At 37.9% G+C, this 21,156-nt stretch overlaps 1 protein-coding gene across 11 annotated transcripts in view; it reads left to right on the top strand.

The window, feature by feature from the left end:
- LOC136238910 (stAR-related lipid transfer protein 3-like) overlaps positions 1–21,156 on the top strand; it is a 32,326-nt gene that overhangs the window by 2,988 nt on the left and 8,182 nt on the right. Inside the window, exons 4-20 of one of the 11 annotated variants that reach the window (XR_010693260.1) lie at positions 2,116–2,251; positions 2,553–2,635; positions 2,691–2,826; positions 3,760–3,899; positions 7,160–7,404; positions 8,402–8,594; positions 9,572–9,672; positions 9,836–9,939; positions 16,103–16,173; positions 16,218–16,317; positions 16,804–17,020; positions 17,282–17,358; positions 17,406–17,498; positions 17,546–17,602; positions 17,650–17,745; positions 17,794–17,873; positions 21,004–21,108. Coding sequence is in view for 1 of the 11 variants with exons in the window: in XM_066029549.1 (XP_065885621.1) it covers positions 14,994–15,057; positions 16,103–16,173; positions 16,804–17,020; positions 17,282–17,358; positions 17,406–17,498; positions 17,546–17,602; positions 17,650–17,745; positions 17,794–17,873; positions 21,004–21,108 (860 nt within the window). In the remaining 10 variants the exon portion in view is untranslated. Of the gene's footprint in view, positions 1–2,115; positions 2,252–2,552; positions 2,636–2,690; positions 2,827–3,759; positions 3,900–7,159; positions 7,405–8,401; positions 8,595–9,571; positions 9,673–9,835; positions 9,944–13,742; positions 15,058–16,102; positions 16,193–16,217; positions 16,318–16,803; positions 17,021–17,281; positions 17,359–17,405; positions 17,499–17,545; positions 17,603–17,649; positions 17,746–17,793; positions 17,874–21,003; positions 21,109–21,156 lie in introns of those variants that run through there. The other 10 variants (XR_010693261.1, XR_010693255.1, XR_010693256.1 and 7 more) reach the window with 10 other exon arrangements.

Below are 21,156 nucleotides of genomic sequence, written 5' to 3'. Positions count from 1 at the left end.
AAAGATCTTACTGATAGAAACAACTTGGTTTTTATTTGAAGTCAATAGGTGATTTCATTACAAAGTTGTGATCATTTTTACTAGCTGCAAAATTTGATAAATTTACCTTCCCTTGAGGTGTGAATTACCTGTGGGCAGATAATTATGCATAAATTTATCAAATTTTGCAGCTAATAAAAATACTCATAACTTTGTAATGAAATCACCTATTGACTTCAAATAAAAACCAAGTTGTTTCTATCAGCAAGATCTTTTGTTTGGTACCATGTTTTAACAAGTTAATTACTACCTCAGGGAGTTAAAGACAAAAATAATCAATTTTCTGTACAAAAATGGCAGTAAAGGTCACCAAAGGTCAAATCAGCGATGGCACTATATCTAAAAATACATCTATTGAGGACTACTATTTATGTGGAAAGTTTCATAACTTTATGAAAAAGTGCACAATTTTTGGGTTGTGTCGCTATACTATAATGGAAGTTTCCAGTCATGACAACTTGTACTGAGATTAGTACTTAAAGGGACAGTATGTTCCAAGCCATACAAGTGCTGATTTTACATCTGGTGAAATATGTTGTGTTTTACTACATTATACCACTAAATGGTGAACTTGTAGTGATCTTCTCACGGGATAATTGTGAGCAAAGCGATGGTAACAGACTAACAGTGCTATTTTTTAAGTAAGGTATCTTCTCTGTAGTTCATATAATTTTATTTTTATTTTTTTTGTAGCAAAAAAAAACCACTTTATCCTGTGCTCTATCAGGTCATGAACAGCCAGGCTCTAGCAGCTGGTACTAACTTGTCATGTTGTCATGATTGTAGCACTGACAAGAACTTGTAGTAAACAAGCTTGTTCAGTTAATTAATGGTCTACAGTGGGCTAGTGCTGCTGTTCTTGTGGCTACATTTCCAGGCCATTTATAATCATTTTACTTGGCTTAAATAACCTGTTTATCATACTGTATAGTAGGGACCACAAAGGAGTAGGCGTGGCCCAAGAACTAACATCACCCAAAAACAGCCTCAGACGACAATGAGGCAGTATTGGTTAGGTAAAAGTAAGCCCAAACAAGCTTTCATATTGACCCGAAATGCTTTCAACAAGTTGCCACGGAATTTATTATTTTAAAATTATGTAACGGAATTTTCTACTGACTGACTGACTGACTGACTGATACCTTCAGACAAGCGTAACTTGATAATGGCTAAGACTATAAGCTTGATTTTTTCACTGTTCAACGTCGCTTCGGCACAAGAGTTGCCTTTTGGCATACCACAGTACGTACAATGCATTCTTCATGGACTTACCAGTGTCCTCCTTTGTGTCCCATTCATCTTTGCTGACAACGAAAAGTGTTGATTTGGCAGTAGCACGTGATGGCTTCCCTTCGTAATGGAAGTTGTCCGTATATTTCATAGTGGCTATGTTGATTGTAGAGGTGCTTTTTGAACAGTTCTTGATTCATAATGCTGTGTAACAGGTTGAACATAACTGACAATGAAGCGTAATGGATACTTCACTTTTCAGATGATAATTAATATAGCTGGGGCGCACAGCACCATTTCAGATGCGGTATGCATGGGTACACCAGTCATAATAATTATTTACAAAAAAAGTTAACAAACAAGTACACAAAAAAATTGGAATTTTCAACTAGAGTAGGTACTGTAGCACATTAATAAAAAGTATTGAAACAAGCTGGAGTAGTGAACGATATTAAATCACAGTAAAACAATAAGAAGTGTTATATCCCTGCTGTACATTTCCGTTATGGTATCTTGAGCACAGTAGGAATATAACACTTCTTATTGTTTTACTGTGATTTAATATCATGCACTACTCCAGCTTGTTTCAGTACTTTTATCGATGTGCTATGGTCCCTACTCGAGATGAAAATTCCAAATTTTTTTGTGTACTTGTACATATAATTCCACAACAAAATGTTGTAGCAGGCTGTAAAAGGAAGTGAGAATTGTTGTTCATTTCCCAACCATAATCACTCGTTAATTACATAAAACTACATCAAATACTTGTGGCACTTGTATGGTTTCTGCACTTGTATGGCTTGGTGTACTGCCCCATTAAAGTATTCCTGGTGTATTTGCATGTAGACAAGAAAAACTGGAACACTTAGCAGAGGAGTTTGTCTACGACATGACACAAATACTTGATGAAATGGATAATGGACGTGACATGCATTCTGTACTAAAGAGACATGAGGCTATCCACACTGATGTGGAATACAGGGTAGGTATAGTGTAGTGTTTATAGTGACTGTTCTATTAGAGTGTTTTGTCAACTTTGTATGTTCTATTAGAGTAATTGAACAGAACTCTGTAATGTTAATGAACAGTGTCATCTGTATGATCAAATTCACTTACACAAACAATTTTGTAGTTGACCCACCACACAAGTGTTATTGTCCCTTATAACAACTTAATGAAGTAGTTCATGATCAATTGACTTGATCATCTGTTGACTGTAAAAGGATCAGATCAAGAAATATGTAGTACACTATACTAATGTTGATTACTACTGTATTATGTAGTCCACACATATTGAAGACATCAGGGAACTTGGTAGAGAACTATCACAAGAAAGTTATCATGATAGTCAGAGTATACAGTCTAGGTGTGTGAAACATGTTGTGTTGTAACCATCATTGTATATGTGTATTATATACCAGGGTCCAGTCAACACAGAACATGTGGGATACATTACTGGCTAAGGTGGACTATTGTAAGATCACATGACCAGTCGTAGAGATCTGATGACTGTAAATTTAATGAGATGAGTGTCTCACTGATATGGGAATAATACAGGTGTGTGTGTGTGTGTGTGTACATGTGTGTGTGTATGTGTGTGTGTGTACATGTGTGTGTGTGTGTGTGTGTGTGTGTGTGTGTGTGTGTGTGTGTGTGTGTGTGTGTGTGTGTGTGTGTGTGTGTGTGTGTGTGTGTGTGTGTGTGTACCTTCTACCTATCTATGTTTGTCTGTACCTTCTACCTATCTATGTTTGTCTGTACACACCAACGTGAGCAAAATCGTTAAATGGTAAAAGCAGCTTTTATGTAAGAAATAAAAGCAAAATGAAGGCTGTACTAAACTTCCGCATAGCTAAACTTTGCTCTGAGGTTGTTTCTTTTCGGCGGTCTGAAATACGGGTTGAGCGAGTCTCCTCAGGCTTTGTGAATTACCTCGTGAATTACCTTCCCTTCAGGTTTTAACAATTGAGAAACAACAGTGCTAGCCTCGTAGACTACCAGGAATAGCCTATCCCATCGAGTTGGGAAGGGGGCGTATCCCCTACGTTCATGAATGAAAATGAAGAGCAGCTGTGAGGCTTTGTTGAAAGAATTTGTGGGGAAAAACACAATAGTCAAACTATAAAACAGTTTAGAAGATATTTCTGTGCATAATATGTTGTTAAAAGCGGTTTGTTGGTTTGTTTAACAAACGCTTCCTTAGCAGTGCATAGCAGCATAATTGAAGAATTACAAAAATTTCATGAATTACAAAATTCGAGAATTACAATAAATTAATTATGTATTATTGCACAACTAGCTGCATGGCACCTGGTTTTTAGAAGTAGCACATCAACTTGTGTTTAATACACAGATGTTCTATTAGAGTGTTTTAAAATTCTAAAAAAATTAACAATTGAAGTGTTGGTGTTCTACACAGATTGGGTGTACATGTATCATCCACATGAACACATCACCAACATGTTATTATATTCCTTCCACTACCACTAGTTGTCACTACAGTCAGAGGACTATGATAAACACTTACTAAGTGTACAAGACCTACTACACAAGTATAGCTTGTTGGAGGATAATATTGTTACCATCACTGACAGGATGAAGGTGACAAGCTAACAAGCTCATTGATCATGGTTGGTTGGAATGAGTGTGTAAATAATAATAATTGTGTTGTGTATGTTGTAAAGAAACTGTTGACTGTAGTAAGGTTTATCAGGGTTGTAGCATTGTGCATGAAGTTACTGTAGTCCCAGCTAAACCCTAGCTATAAACTTTAAGCACAATGGTGAGATCAGTACACAGGTCAAGAAGAGGGTTTAATTTCAGCTTACACACTGTCTTGTAGGGTCTGTTGACTGTTCTTTAGAACATTTTTAGCAGCCTCAGGTATAACCATTTTGTTAATTCTTAATAGAGATTAGTCATTCCCTTTAATTTCCATCTTTTCATTGCCCACGCACACCACAAGTGCAAGATGCGATTACACCTGCTGTACAGCAGCTTCTAGTAGCTTCATGTAAAATTTTGGAGAAGGGTGCTTCAACACCTCCCTATAAACCTACCCTTGTTGTTCAAGTTTATGAACATTTTATCACTTCAGTAAACGGTGAAGGAAGAGTTGAATTGAAATATCTAATATACCAATGGATTTTCCTCTTCACGTAAAGTAAGAATATCTTTCTGTACCATGAAACAAACATGAGTTACACGTGTTTGTTTACATTGCAGTAAAACAATAGTAGTCATGTCTTTATATCACTTGTGTTATCCACATGTTACACCAGTGTATTTATAGTACTGGGTGTCACCTTATATACTGTTAAATTGATTAGCTTACGCTGATACTAGGGCTGGGATGAAGCTTCAAATGTTTCATGAGTTTGAAGGTTAAGTAAACTTCAAATTATAAAACTATCCTTTGAAGCTTCGTAATGCGCTCATAGTCTACGAAGGAATTACAAAGAAATGTTGTTGTCTTTTATTGCAGCTGCTTATTCCTCTTGTGTGATCAGTTTTCTTCTCTTTACAATTGATCTTCGTGTGCCACGCCCACTTTTTAACCATTGCAATTCAGCTTGCTACCATAGTTGTAGCCTTAAAACACCTTATAAGGTGATAGACATGGAAAACATCCTTTTAGCCATTAGTGGTGTTTACCTATACATGATTGCAGTATAGCAGACATGCCCATTTGCAATAGATCGATCACATCATTCAGTATTGCTGCTATGCACTTTCCAAATGCTTACTAACTTATTAAATAGGATTAGAAAGATAAAACTTAAGAAGGATGTCATAAATACAAGAAATATGAAATATGAAATGTGTTGTGCAGACCTCAAGAAGAATGTGGTGCACAAAAGAAACAATAGTACAATTACAATCATAAATAATTACTAATCAATTAATTAAATAGTGTCTAGACCAGTTAGGTTGTACTTGAATTGTTCAATCTCTGTCAAATTAATCACATGTTGGGGTAAGGAATTCCAAATTTTAATAGCGGACAGAAAAAAATCTTGCTGCACGCCTTTGAACATTTTCGATGGTATCAATATCTCTCTGCGTGTGGGGTGACCAGACAGTGCTTGTGTATTCTAATATAGGTTTAACAAGAGCCTTGTAACAATTACTTGTGGTTTGGGGGGGACACCTTCTTATCTTACATTGTAAAAAGCACTTTACATTATTGGCTTTATTAGTTATTTGTTTGATATGCTCTGACCAGGATAAATTCTTATCAATAGTCACCCCTAAACAGGGGCGTAGCCAGCCAATATTTGATGGTTGGGCATAACATCAACTTAACTACACACACAAGAAACACGCTCACTTTCATGTGAGACATTATCAAAGAAAAATTTGAAAAGTGCATGCACACAAGGCCTACACTACCTATGCTATAGTATAAGCAAATCGGCTGCTTGCATGCATGCAAAAATTTACTAGCTAGCTATATGCTATTCTATTAAACTCGTAGGGCAGGCATCCACCGACGATCGTCGTAGCCGAGCATCACATGACATCAAACTGCTGAATCTACAAGAACCAACAATATAAACAGTTCATCACATATTTACTACAATCAACCGGCAGTATAGCTTACAGACCAACCACCACAACGATATGTAATGCATTGTAAAGTAAACGCCACATGGCCCCAAATTAAGGCCGGGGACGCTAATTTATGAACTATAATGAGTATTATCACAAATATCAACATGCCAAGAATGCTTTGTCCCAGACTTATAGCAGCCAATGTACATTTTGCATGAATCTGGTGCCAACCACAACTCGGTTAATCAGTACAAATTGTGCACGTGACACTTTATAATGACTTGACCTTTTCTCCATTTCCAGTCGTCTGCCATTGTTGTTATCTATAGAAGAGTAGGTTTTCCCATTTTCTTTCATCAGCAGTAAGTTAGGCTATATGGTACTTTCCTTATCCAAAAATACGCTTGACAAGTCCACTGAAACGAAATCTTTTGCTGCCAGCACCATCCACACTGAATCCTACTGACGATTATCACTCACTGTGACTTAGAGATACGGTACTACGACTATAGTGTACCACGTTTGAGCTCCATTTTAAATTTCGAATTTAAATCGCGCCAAAGAGTGTAATTATAGGGACTTCCCAAGGGATTTTCCCGTGTAATGGATCACGTGATACACCATCTATCACGATCCCTTCTTCAAAGTCATGGTTCAACAAATGAGGTACACGTTTACGCTTTACAGTATTAAAGTAGGATTGTTTTGTGTGCTGCTGTGAATCCTTGCGTGAATCTTAAGCTACTTGTGATGGTTGGGCAAAAGTTTGTGATGGTTGGGCAAGAAACTGTGATGGTTGGGCAAATGCCTACCCATGCCCACCCTTGGCTACGCCACTGCCCCTAAATATTCTGCATGAGTTATTTCCTTTATAGTTTGGTTTTGCAGAGTGTATTGAGCTATTATTGGGTGTTTTGTTGGTATTTCTGAGAAATTCGCATTTTTGTAGATTAAATGACATTTTCCAATCTAGTGCCCACCGTTCTAAAATGTCGAGGTCTTGCTGTAGTCTGTGGCAGTCATCTTGTGAGTGAATAGTAGTATACAACAGTACATCATCTGCAAACCTATAACTTGACAGCTAACACCGAAGCTTCGAATGTTCGAAGGTAAATTTCAATATTCATCCCAGCCCTAACTGATGTTCATCCCAGCCCTAACTGATGTCCATATTTGGTAATATTATTGCTTCCTGTTACTAATTACTGTTGTGGTTGTTTATTATTGTATTCACCATATATGGTTGTGTTGTGAGCCACCAGTATCAGTCTATATGTCAATCACATGATGTATGTTTTTTTGGTCTTGTTATATATATTCCATATTAAACCCACAGTTAAACCAACTGATCACATGGGTACGGTACATTATACATTCCCCAAGTCATCCAGATAGTTAACTTGTCAAACAAAAACTGGCTCAGATGGACAAGGCTTGTGCTGACCTCACCAACATGTCACCAATGACTACAGGAATCCCATAAAGTGCAAGAGTTTTCTCATCCAACTGAAGAGGAGGAGGTGTGGATGAAGGAGAAAGAGCACAAGCTGATACTGGCAAAGATGTCCAAACTGTCTTACAGTAAGTTTGTGTGTGTGTGTGTGCGCACGCGCGCACGTGTAGTGTAGGTTACGCAGTGTGGGGTCTGCAGTCCTTGGCATGTGCAATGAAACCATATCTATCCATTGTATGTATTTAAATGTGATCAGATCTACAAGAACCTCACATTGTAGTGCATTATTTTTCGAATTTAAATTTTCTAGAAGCCAAAGGAGTGGTCAACCAAAGTTTCTGCCAGAACTTGTGAGGCTACAGCACTACAAAGTGGTGACAACAGAAAGATCGATTTGTACAGTGACAATATGGAATTTAAACTACAGGTGCTTAATAAAATGGTTGCATGTAACTTGCAAATGTAGTTCTCTACAGAGATGCAATTTACACCATCAAGTTCTCTATAAACAGACAAAGCCATTGCTGGGTAAAGTTAATTATGTCCTTCCTACAACCAGGGTGAAGGTGAACACTTAAAAGAGAGTGAATCACTCATTCAATACAAGGCAGACTAATGATGATATCTTCCGTCTCCTTGGGAACACTGAGATGAAACAAAGAATTTAAAATTACTCATGTGTTGGGAATCAAAATTTATGTTGTTGTCACCTTCTTCATTGTGAAACAAGTGCTCAAAAAATTACAAAATCTTTTATAACTTTTAAATATTTCATCCATGATGTCATCCATGATGTCATCCATGATGTTTTATCCATTCTAGTGAATTAGTCTTACACTAACATGTGGTAATCTTGTAGATCTGGTAATGAATGATGTACCATGAACAAGTGTATTACATGAGGTAGACATGTAGTGTTACATCACATGATATGACTACACCTTATTGTCTATTGTAACACTGTTTAATATGATTGTACTCTATTCTCTACATACACTACATACACAAATAGTCCATAGTAAGAAAATATAGTGAAGTTGTTCAGTTTATTAATGATTTATCTAAACTTTTTAACATCTTGAATGTGTATACCCTAACTGTGTGTTAATACAACCTTCTTATTAGCTTACAACAAAAACATCAAGTTGTTGAACACCAGATAGAAGGACATCGACAACATTTCGTCAAGTTGGAGGCGGTCCATGCCAGTAAGGCTATTGGTGTGAGGATAGTCACTCTACAAGAGAGGTGGAAGAAACTGAATGAGTTGTGTGCTAATAGTAAACAAAGACTGTAAGAGGGTAATCAACAACAACAGGTATGTATATTACAGTATGTTGTAATAATATGTGTGTACATTGTGTGTGTATGACATGTGTGTTTGTGTGTGTGTGTAGTGTACATGTATTATGTCCTTGTGAATGTGCACTTGTAACAACACTTAAACCCCAGTGCGTGGGAGTATCAAAGCGCCGCCCTGGGTTATAACTACCATACAGCTAGACAGAGCGGCGCTGCTACTGTACGATATATTAGTTATCACCCAGTAATAACGAACTTATCACCCTGTTGCGGAGCCACTCAGTCTCGTTCGTGACATCATAATAACCGTGAATGGTATTTTTTACCAATGGAACAAAGAGCCAAATAAGGAAATATTGATACAAAACACACCAATACAGCACTTAAAACTAGCTAAATCTTACAAGAAAACTGTTAATCCTTTACACAGTAACACTACAAGTTACCAATACGATAGTTTAACAAATGTCAAGAACAGTCTGTGACGATTTCGCTCCAGCAATCGCTCCCAATGGTCACTGTGGTGAAGAACTAACTTCCTCTAGTTTTATCGTTCTATCTCGGACTACGGTAGCCACTTGTTGGTCTTTTTTTTTCTCTTGCACATCACGCGACACCACCATACCAACTTCTGACGAAGGCGAATCGTACCTGGAACCTCTGCTTCGTAACACCACCCTTCGCTACAGTTTGTAGGCAGTATGCAAGGTCTCTTGTAGCTACGAAGTAGAATCTCCACACAATTCGGACGAAACCTTGAGCACAGTGACAGGAACTTAAACCAGAACTTAATTTACTATCCGTAAACTTCTGCACACTCCCGCGCACTGGGATATAAAACAGTTATATCCCGTATACTCGGATGATATCATTGTTATTACACTCGTCCTTGGCTCCGCCTCAGACTCGTGTAATAACAATGATATCACCCTCGTAATGGGATATAACTATAACTTGTTGTAGTACATCCTGTATGTGTGTATGTTGTATTAGCACAGTATTATGGTGATGTCACTGAGGTAGAGTGATGGATGACAGAAAAAGATCCATTAGCTTGTAGTATGGATTATGGTCAAGATGGAACCACTGCCAAAGTGAGTGATTAGCTGTTGACACATGTTGTATATATTGTCTGTTTTGGAAACAATAACCATACACTGCGTAATTATACATCTATTAAATGTACTCATATACTGTACTCGTATACCGTACACACATACAGACATCCATGTTGTTTCATCTATTGCCATCATGTAGACTCTACTGGACAATCATGAGCAGTTAGAGGAATGAGATCAAAATGTATAGCTCTGACTTAAAGAACTTAGACAGGATTTGAGTTCCTCATGTCTGGATCTGAGGTAAGTAAGCCACCTTTGGTATATTACAAGCATGTGTGTTTTACAGTGTGTGTAATGTGTTAAGTCAGTACAGGGGATAGGCTTAAACATTATTAGTTGTCACAACTTGTATGGTTGAAATGTTATAGTTGTTAATACCTGAGGATCATTGTGTCATGTTACTGTCCTTTTAATAAGTTGGGCTAAAACATCTGTGACAATAAAGTTGTATTTGTGTTGTTATGTAGAAATGTTAAACCATTTGTGACTGGATCTGTAATAATCCGAGATGTTTGCTCAAGCCTGATAAATGTATTAAACACAAAGGGTACAATAATTTAGAATTATGAAAGAAAATATTCTGTAAATTTTTGATCATCTGTTTAGTGATGATGGAAACTGCTAACAACAAAACCTTGTTATTGTTGTGTTCCATAAAGAAAGAGAAGTTTGATTTTGTGTTGGACATGTGGTTCACTTTATCTTTTTCTCCGATTTTTGCTTTCGTCCTGCATGGTCATTGGAAGGACCAGTAAGACATAACTTACCAAGCAATGGACAAGAGGGTGGGCCAGGTGGGCCATAGTCCACCCAATAATTACTGCCCTAAATATTTTTAACTGAGCAATAGAGTGGTTACATCTCCTTTGTAACAAAATCAGTCGCCATCTTTTTTTGCAGGCTAGAGTTGTGTAACTAATGGCATCACCTGAATTAAGTCAGAGACTCAGTGAATACGCCAGTAATTTTGTCCTTAGTAACAAAAGGAGATATTTAGAAAAGGTTTCAGGCATAGGTGATCCATACTGCATCCCAGCAGAACAGCTTCATACTGAAGGACTGGCGGAGAGTTTTATACATCAGAAAAATTTAAGGCATTTAAAAGCTTAGAAACGTATAAGTATCTTGAAAGCGGGTTTGTAAATGTCCTTGGTGTCAAAAACTTGATGACAATAATAGAGTTGTGACTGTTGGAAAGGCTGTATCTGTACTCGTGCGGTGGTTCAACTAGTGTAGTAGTTAGCAAGCGTTTACCTTCTGTCTGCTAATTGTGTGGCTCTTGTATATAGAGTGCAATAGCTGTCTTGTACAATAATAATAATAATATCTGGCTATATGTATGTGGTGTGGTAAATCATGTTATACTGAGGTCACCGTACATTACATCATACTTACACTATAGGTTAGACATTTGCAGAGAGCTAATGAACCCCTCCTCTCAACGTGGGTTAAATGCAAAGATGATGGAGTTGTAGAATCTGCTCATTGTACATGCATGGTAGGATTAGGGGAAGCCTGTTCTCATGTTGCAACAATTTTTTTTTTTTTTTGGAAGCTAAATTTTGTATTTCTATAGACACACAGCTACAATATAGCTACTCCACTAGGCCATGGTGATGCATGCAGTTGCTACACTGAATATGCATATCCTAGTCATCTGTGGTAATAGTGTAGCTACCACCTTTTTTGAAGTGCTTTCCACAGACAAACACATTAGCCAAGCTTTTCTTAGTCAAATCTTCCTGTGAAATTGCCTTTAACCAAGTCTGTCTCCATTCTGATGTCACTTCACGCATTTGGCTTCCCTGGTGTTGTATCACTGCTGGAAGCTTGAAAAAGTGGCATTTGTCTTCTGGAGATTGATTAGAACAACCTACAATAGCACACCGTATCATACCAATGTTATACACTAAACCAAAGTTGCTACAATGCAGATAAATGCTACCACAGTAACCAAGCAATTGCCAGGGTTCAACAAAAATATGGCAGAGCCGATTTCATTACCAAGGAGATGCAACTGCTCAGCTACACACATACCATTCTGATGCCTGGTTCCCAATTGTCACTGAAGCAGCTGACTCGTGTTTCTCCTTGTTACAGCTGCTGTTGACATTGTTTGTCATAGTTGTAGTTGTTGTAGGAGGCCATTCATAATTGTTATCTCACATCATTCCCTGAACCTTGTAAGGTAACACCCTTGGCCTTTATTTAGGACAGGCATTTATGGCTTTTATTTAATTAGGACTGGCGACAACACATGTTGACATTAAACTGGACAAGCCATTTCATCCCTATGCTACTACTTTTAGGTTTCCCACAAAGATACATGGTTTTAAGGAATTGCTCTTGCCAACATTCATGGGGTAGCTTTCTTCATTAACTATATTCTGATGTAGTGTTTTGCCACACTTGCCAGAAGGCTATCACGGAGAAGACAATACGTAACTTAACAAGGTCTGATCGAGCTTTTGTAAGTTAATATTAAACCAACATTAGCTGCAACTGGCAGCTTTCAACTGGATTTTCAAACTGGATAAATGGACTGGCAAAAATTTTAAGCTGGATACTGGCTACCTCCTAGAGGAAAAAATGCTTTGCATTTTGCAAGCACAATAGTGACTTTAGTATGTAACAATTTGGCCCACCCAATGTTAAAAAAATGAACCGGCCCTGGCAATGGATTCGCCTGTTCATTGAGAATGTTGTGGTGTAAGTTACAACTCCGTATAAGACTACATTTGTAAGTTGTGGTCATTTACTTAAACACCTGTAGTTAATTGTCCGTATACTATCACTGTACCAGTGGCATAGTCAAGGGTGGGCACATGCCTACCCATATTTTCCTGGGACATTGGTGCCCACCCATTAATGCTATTACCGACAAGAAATGAGTAGTGCATACCTTGACAGCACTGTAAATCAACAGCTGTGCTAGTGAGATAAGTTCAATGATTATATTGTGTGATCCGAGTAGTTTTGGTGCTTTCTATTTAATGCACAGCATCACGTGATCCCAATTTTAGGCAGGGGAAAGAGGAACACTGTTGTGCGTAGCAGCACGGGTTCTGTTATTGGTGAGATCAAATGGCCTAAAGTGATAAAGGAAAATTAAATTCTCTGGTGTTAGATAAGTCAGTTAGAGACGATAGATTCAGTGGTGACTGCGAATAAGCCATACGACTATCTTAAGAGTAGAAAGAGTTGTGTACAAGTGCAGACGAGCTAACAGAACAAGACAAGGAGGTGTAATATGTTAGTTTTTATTTCTAGCTTCTATATCATTCGTGCAGTAGTAGTGAAATAAGCTGCAGGAACAGCAGCATAGCGTATAGCCAGCTAGACACATTTATGCACTTTTGAAACAGTTTTTAAGCCACATGTATGTATATGGTCCACTAAGGATGGACTCACATTTTCTGTTAGATAGTTGCATGGGGTGAAATGTGTGGGCGAGTGTGCCCACCCATAGCTGAAGGCCTGGCTACACCACCACACTGAATACATCAATTATTCTGTTGTTACCGCTTAGTAGCACTGCATCTAAATCTGTCAGCTTTTTGGACTGAAACTTCAGTTGACCATCCTTTGGCTGTCTACAGTACATAAAGTTGTAGATAAACGAAATGTAATAAAACAGAATCCTAATAATGTGCAAAAATGCAATTTGAAAATGTGTGAACATGTGGGGTTTTGCAGATCTGGTCACATATTTTATTTTCGTTTGTTTTTAAGATCTGTGGTACAATGAAACCAATATACCTGATGATTACCTTATCAGCTTCTCATAAAATAACACATACCGGCGGACAGGTTATCTCATTATTTAAGTCATACTAGTATTTGAAAAAAATTATTAATTTAAAAATGAAGTAGGGACCTATGCAATAAAAACTAGGAACACTATTAAGACATGAATGATGGTATTACTACAGCATAGCTCGGTGGGAAAGTTCCTACTTTGGCATTGAACAAAATTATAACTAATGTGCTGAAGTAGGGACTTTCCCACCAAGCTATGCTGTAATACCATCATTCCTGTCTTGCTTTCCTAGTTTTTATTGCATAGATCCCTACTTCATTTTTAAATTAACAAAAAAAATTTTCAAATACTAGTGTGTCAAGTTTTTGTTGTAGCGCAGCTAGTTGACTGTATACGTGCAGGGGCATAGCTAGAAAATTTTTGATGGTAGGGAAATGCAACATACATGCTCACAAGGAACATGCTCACCTTCATGTGAGGCATTATAAAAGGTTTTATGAAAGGTGTATGCACACAATGCCTATAGCTATAAGGTATTAATACACCTACTGCATGCATGCCTCTAACTATGCTTTCCTTTGTATTTGTAGGTATCCATCGATGAAGATGATGATCACGATGGTTGTAGCCAAGTGCTGCCAAATCTAACTATCATAAGAAAATACATAGATACATTAATACTTAGCTGAGACAAATATCATTGCATAAACTAAGCAACAGAGACAATGAATCACCATCGTCCACTGAGTATCCTATCCCCATGCTTTCAATAAAATGCCTAGATGAAAGCCAGAGGGCATAATAATAAATACACCGTATCCTAAATAAAGGCGCAGGAGACTTGATTAATAACAGCACACCAAAACCTTGTGCATGCATGTGACCTTCACTATACATATTACAACTTGACCTTGCCTTTATTTAGCTCCATCATAAAATGAATCCTTTAGTCCACATGCATACTGGAATTTCCCGCATCTTCCAGTTTCCTATGTGCCTTCAAATTAAGCCAGAATAGAAGAGCCAGTGGCTTCCAAAATAAAAACAAACATTATTTTAGTAGATTCCACATGGGTCAATTATCTCATTCTTCTCTTAGTTCTCTACGACTGACCAGCTGTGTCGACTTAGCGGAGTTGAACTAGGACTCTTGTCCGTGTACTGGTAGCTACGGTAACATCTATTAAAATTCAGTAAAGCACTTTTCAAGTCAATTATTTTGTCATTACACATCGCACTGATTCACACAACTCAGAATCCATTTTCGAACATTTAAGATGCACGTCACGTGTCAGCTTCCCATGGAATTTTAAAAATATTTTGATCGCATGATGCACATAACTTTATGGGGACCAGTCATAACTTTATGGGGACCAGTGTGTGTTGAAATTATATCGCTGATGTATCATCGCCAGTATGTTTATTCCATTATGTTACTATTCAGATTGTTGGTGTAACAAAGTGCACCCCGGATTTGCTGCATATTAGTCGCCATCAAGCTGGCACCAAGGAATTTATTCAGTAGCATATTTAGATGCCACAGAATTATTTCAGAGCTGGATTTCAGAAGCACTTCAGTCCTGGCGCTACTACAAGAGGTATACTAGCTAGATATCTTCAACTTCGAATTTGCAATTGGGATCCCGTTTGTGATAGGTTCACAACCATGCCCATCAAATAAAAATCTAGGTAGACTAATAGCAATAGAGTGTGGAGACGACACCTTTCAATGATCTAGCTACATATTTAATTACCAGTAAACAAGGTGATCTTACCCATTATTGGTCTATAGCTAGCTGTACACCCCTTGGCTGACTCAAGATACTTTAATAGAACAGTCACACTAACACAACAGTCACGTATACAGAGGCGTAACTAGGGGTGAGCATTTCCCCTGTCATCAAAAGTGCTGGTTATCCTACCATCAACACCTTTTGCCCTCTCATTAGAAACAGCTACTTAACTGCCACACTACGTAGCTGTCTTATGTATCAATCGGTGCTGCTGTTTGGGAGTTAGCTGGGTCACAGACAGACAGACAGCTTTTCAGTTTTATATATTAGATTACTGAAAAGTAAAGTGGTCACTTTCAGCTATGTTCAGCCTGTTACACAGTGTTACTAAGGAAGAACATTACGTGAAGGGCCTCTGCAATCAATCCACTCACAACAGAAAACTCAGACGATTCCTGTTATGTAGGGAAACCATCACGCTGCGCTACTGCTAATTGTCACCGTTTGTTGTCAGCAAAGATAAATGGAACACAAAGGAGGACACAGATAAGTCCATGAAGCATTAAATGTCCACTAGTATATCCTCAGGTGTAGGTGACCTCCCTTGTTTCGCTACTTTTTATTTCTTTGATCCCAATTTGAACTTATAATTCTTAAAATGAGTTTCACGACTTTTTATAAAAGGCTAAAGCACACATACACACTTAATGATATAACAATCCCTTCAATTTATTGTATGTAAATGTTTATACCGTAGTCTGGAAAAATTTTGTCTGAAATGGTTTAAATTTTTGTGGTTACTAGCAAACCATGAAAATATTTAAATGACAAATACTTTCCGGACTATGACAAGCTCAACTGTTTGCCCCGTATCTTGTATGATGTCATTATTAAGTTGCTATGGTTATAGATCACTACTGCGGCTTCATCTGTTGTCGTATTGAATCTGTTGTCGTATTGATCAAGGCTGTTCAGTTTGATGTAAGGTTGTCATGGAAATGTATGTTATGATGTCATTGATTTAGTATCACCGAGAGTCAGATTGTGATTGTCTAGTGTACATATTGACCTTCTTCATTCTGGTGTTGTCCTTTGCCTTTAGAGTTCTTCTTCCTGGAGTTTAATGTAAGTCAATTGTGTAGGGTTCAAAATATGAGGTAGTACTTAAGTGGCCATTTTGTAAACTTCTCTACCCATTTAGTTGAAATGAAACCACTTTTGAGCCAAAGCATACCTTTGCTTTAGTTTAATGACCCTTTATTTCTCCATTTTGATGACTTGCTCACGTGGCTTAACATGAGAGATATTGTGGGTTCTGCATCCATAGTCATAAAGTATTTTTTCGATTTGAAATAGGCAATCACATGTGAGTAATCCTATTCAAATCTCGTTCTCATTGGCTCATTTACACCACAGACTTTGATGACCACAGATACACAATTCACAATAGACAGATAGGTATACTCACATTTTTATGAGAACAATTTCAGTAAATTAAACTAGGTGCATGCCCACAGTCAGCCTGAGTGTGGGTGCACGTTTGGTTTAAAAATGGCTAACATCCTCCTATTATTTTGAAGTAGTGGTTTTGTTACATTGTATTCTTTCCAGTACCTACCGAAGGAGTTAAGCAAGTATAAGAAAATTAACTGGCTCAGCTGGCAGGCATGGTTATGGCCCCGCAAGCTGAAACCATCTCATGGTGTCATTTTGGAGGAGAGTACTTCAAGAATTAGTGGAGGGGTTCAACGTGTGCAAGGGTCGAGGAGAAGCACTGCACCTAGCATGACCACCAGTGTGTTTGTGACTCCTAGAACATCACCTCCATGTGACTCTGTCTGTTTGTGTGTATACAAGAGGTTCTGCAGGTGTCCGCACCTTCACCAGTGAGACATGGTACAGCCTCCTGTAGGATACCAATCCTGTATCGGGGGGATTTACCTTTGTAGTAATCACCTGAGTAGTGTACAGGTGTCCCATGTTTCACTGGGTAGGTGTGACCATGTATAGGACAGTCAACTTTGTGTGGTTTGTATAGTTTATAGTGTAGTGAGTATTACAAAGTGTTATGTGTTGTATTCCCCTACAGATAGTCCCAGTGTACAGAGGTTTGATGTAGTTCCTGAAGAGTCAGAAGAGATAGAGACAGCAACACTGTCAGCACTGGTGAGCTAGTGGTGTAGTATACAACACCATTACTAGTGTCACTATAGGATCACTCTTATATACAACAAGGTGTGGAGAGCCTGGCAGTGACTGAAGAGTTGTTGTCCTCATTGGATGGGTGGAAACTAGAGCGACAAGAGGTGTGTCACTATTGTTGTCATGCCAATGATGTTGTCACGCACTGTAGGGTGGGGTCATGTGCTACAGCCGATCTATAGGTGGCCGTAAGAAGTGGAGGAGTGAGGTGGGTGTGTCAACAAGCAATACAGCCAATCAGATGTTGTTACACAGAGCATCATTAATGTCAACATTATCACACAATGGCAATTCGTATATTATCAGTTTGAACATCAGGTGGATTGGAACCCACATGTTGCAGTTGCTGAGGTAACATGTGGCTCACATGGCCACAGTGACAGGTTGTTATGAATATAGTCATTTTATTGTATCAATGAAAACACCGACCTAACATATGTGGTGTCAACCGAGGCAGGAGGAGGCATTATCAGTACAAGGTAAGCTACTACAACATGAGGTGGAAGTGTGTGAGTAGTTGTATCAAGTGTTATAGAAACTGTTGTTGGTATGTAAGTACAAATTGTAAACACTTTACTAACACACTACAAGTATACAGAAATTGGACTTTTCAACTAGAGTAGGGACCATAGCACATCGATAAAAAGTACTGAAACAAGCTGGAGTAGTGCACGATATTAAATCATAGTAAAACAATAAGAAGTGTTATATCCCTACTGTGCTCAAGATACCATAATGGAAATGCACAGTAGGGATATAATACTTCTTATTGTGATTTAATATCATGGACTACTCCAGCTTGTTTTATCAATGTGCTATGGTCCCTACTCTAGTTGACAATTCCAAATTTTTCTGTATACTTGTTTGTTAACTTTTTTTTGTTGTAAATAATTATTATGACTGGTGAACCCACGCATACCGCATCTGAAATGGCGCCACGTGCCCCAGGTATATCAATCATTGTCTGAAAAGTGAAGTATCCATTACACTTCATTGTTGGCTATGTTCAACCCATCACTACGAATCAAGAACTGTTTGAAAAGTGCCTCTGCAATCATATTAGCCACTATGAAAAACACTGACGATATCTGTTACGAAGAGGAGCCATCACGTGCTACCGCCAAATTGATACTTTTCGCTATCAGCAAAGATGAATAGGACACAAAGGGGGACACTGGTAAGTCCATGAAGAATGCATTGTACGTACTGCAATATGCCAAAGGCACCTCTCAGGCTGAAGCAACTTCGAGAAAAACCAAGCATAGCCATTATTGAGTTACTCTTGTCTGAAGGCATCAGTCAGTCAGTAATTTTTTTTATTTAAATTCCATGGCAACTTGTTGAAAGCGTTTTGGGTTGATCTGAAAGCCTGTTTGGGCTTAGTTTTACCTAACCAATACTGCCTCATTGTTGTCAGGGAAAAATGAGGCTGTTTTTTGGGTGATGTTATTTTGTGGACCACACCTACTCCTTTGTGGTCCCTACTATACGGTACTGTATGATACACTGATTTGGTGTATATCAGAAACATTTTAAGATAGATATGTGACCTGGTTTGTGAAAAGGTTCCTTTCCACACATTTTACATGTCAACAAACTAATTGTTATAATAGTTGAATACTTGTACTGATTAAGTTTCACATTATATCAAAATGTTACCAAATACTGTAACTAGTGGAATATTTGAGTCAATGATAATCATACAGTATGGTAGTACTGTATAGTAGGGATCATGGAGGTTTGGACTTTCTTAGAAACCAGTCTCACTTTTCCTTCATGACAGCTTGGCAGTATTGGTTAGGCATAACCAAGCCTTCAGACCAACACCAAACCCTACCAACAAGTTTCTATAAGTGACTGATACCGTATAAATGTGTATTTTCTGGCGTTTGAATGAAATGAATTAGACAGAAAATAAGCTCCCACGTTAATACGTCATGGTTGTGTCATGCGTAGCACGTGATGCTCGGTATAAAAGTGTGTTGTGAAATATTATAATTCATTCTAGGCCACAAGAGTGTTACAGGTTGGGCCCACCCACCCTCCCTTCTGGTTTTCCTTGACTCAGATGTTAGATAACTGATCGTAGGAGAAGGAGACTCATAATTTTGACTTTATACTGGCACACACACTGGAGTGGAGCACTTTGGGTTTTTTCCTACATGGCCAAAAAAAAAAAGAAAGTGTGCCTGTAGGTTTTTTCCCTGAGTTGTTCTGGGCTGGTCAGCTCAAAATTTTTTTGTTCAGTTTATTATAATTTTGCTAGCCCCCACTCCACAAAACATACAGATTTTGCAATGTAGCTATATAATTCAAGTTTGATCAGTTTTGTAGTGTCTCTTATTGTATGCTGTGCAAGAGTCAATAATTATTATAGCCAACCTTCTGTGGTGGCACAATCCAAAGAGTTGTATAGTGGGTGTATGGTGTATGATATGGTATGTTGTGGGAGCAACAGTGGATAAGGCTGTGGGCTTGATTTCTTCACTGTTTCATTGCTTTGTCCTGAGACGTACCTTTTCGCCAATCACAATATGTACAGTACACACATCATGGACTAACTTTGTGTTCCAGTTATTTTTGCTGACAACAACATAAGGTGTTGATGGATGATAGCATGATACAGCTTCCCTGAGGCTGTGTTGACTAGCTGCTGTCATGCTAAATGTCGTAACCACTTGATCGATAACAAAACATAATGACCACTTCACTCTTCAGTAATTGATTGTTGAGACAATGTGTTCAGGTACAAAATTTACAAGCCTATCACATTCTTTCCTTTGATACAGTGTGTGCTGATTCAGTAGTCATAATTATGTTATATAACAAGTTGATGTTGTGCTATTTCTAAACACCAGTCACTATGCAGCAAACATTTACTAACTGGAATTAATTAACAATGTGTATTTATTCTTTGTTGCTACATAAAGAATTATTATCATAGTAATTTGTATTTTGTAATAGATGAAATATTTTGTAGTTCTGTAATTACGTTGCTATGCACTGCTAAGAAGGCGTACTTTGAACAAGCCACTTTAACCCACTAATAATGTACAGAAGTATCTTCTTAACTTTGTCTATAACATTTTCTTACGCAAATTATCTTGGCAAAGCCTCAAAGTTGCTCTTAATTTTTGTTAGTGTGTGTGTGTGTGTATGGACACACCCCCTTTCAACTTGAAGGAATTCATTATACTAAACCTTCATGATTCCTAATAAACAATATTATCATACTGTACTGTATGACAGGTATAAGGAAAAATTAGGAATTTTAGGTTTGATTAGGGATCATAGAAAAAAGTAGTGAAACAAGGGAGGTCACCTACACCTGAAGATATACTAGTGGACATCTGATCCCTAATTCAGTCATGTGTGTAGACTGAAGTAGGTCCACTAGTATATCTGCAGGTATAGTCAATCTCTCTTGTTTCACTACATTTCACAATGATCCCTAATTGAACTAATTGAACTTAAAAAGTTCCTAAATTTTCCTTGTATTTGTCCTTTATATTATCAACGATGATATTTCAGTAATCCCTTGTATACTTGACATGTTGTTGTGTTCAACATTGAGTGTGTGTTGTCACCTACAGTATTGTCATCATGTAGGGATTTTGTCACTGTACGCTACTGGGAGTACAAGAATGGAGCATACTACGCAGTAGGGAAGGCTGTCTCACATGACTCAATGCCTTCTAAGAGTGGAAGAATTAGGTCAGTGTTTATTACCATATATGTGACTATCTCAGCAAAAACTCACCT

This window comes from Dysidea avara, chromosome 11 (genome assembly GCF_963678975.1).
Source record: "Dysidea avara chromosome 11, odDysAvar1.4, whole genome shotgun sequence".
Classification (NCBI taxonomy): Eukaryota; Metazoa; Porifera; class Demospongiae; order Dictyoceratida; family Dysideidae; genus Dysidea; species Dysidea avara.
This window is presented reverse-complemented; position numbering and strand designations above follow the sequence as displayed.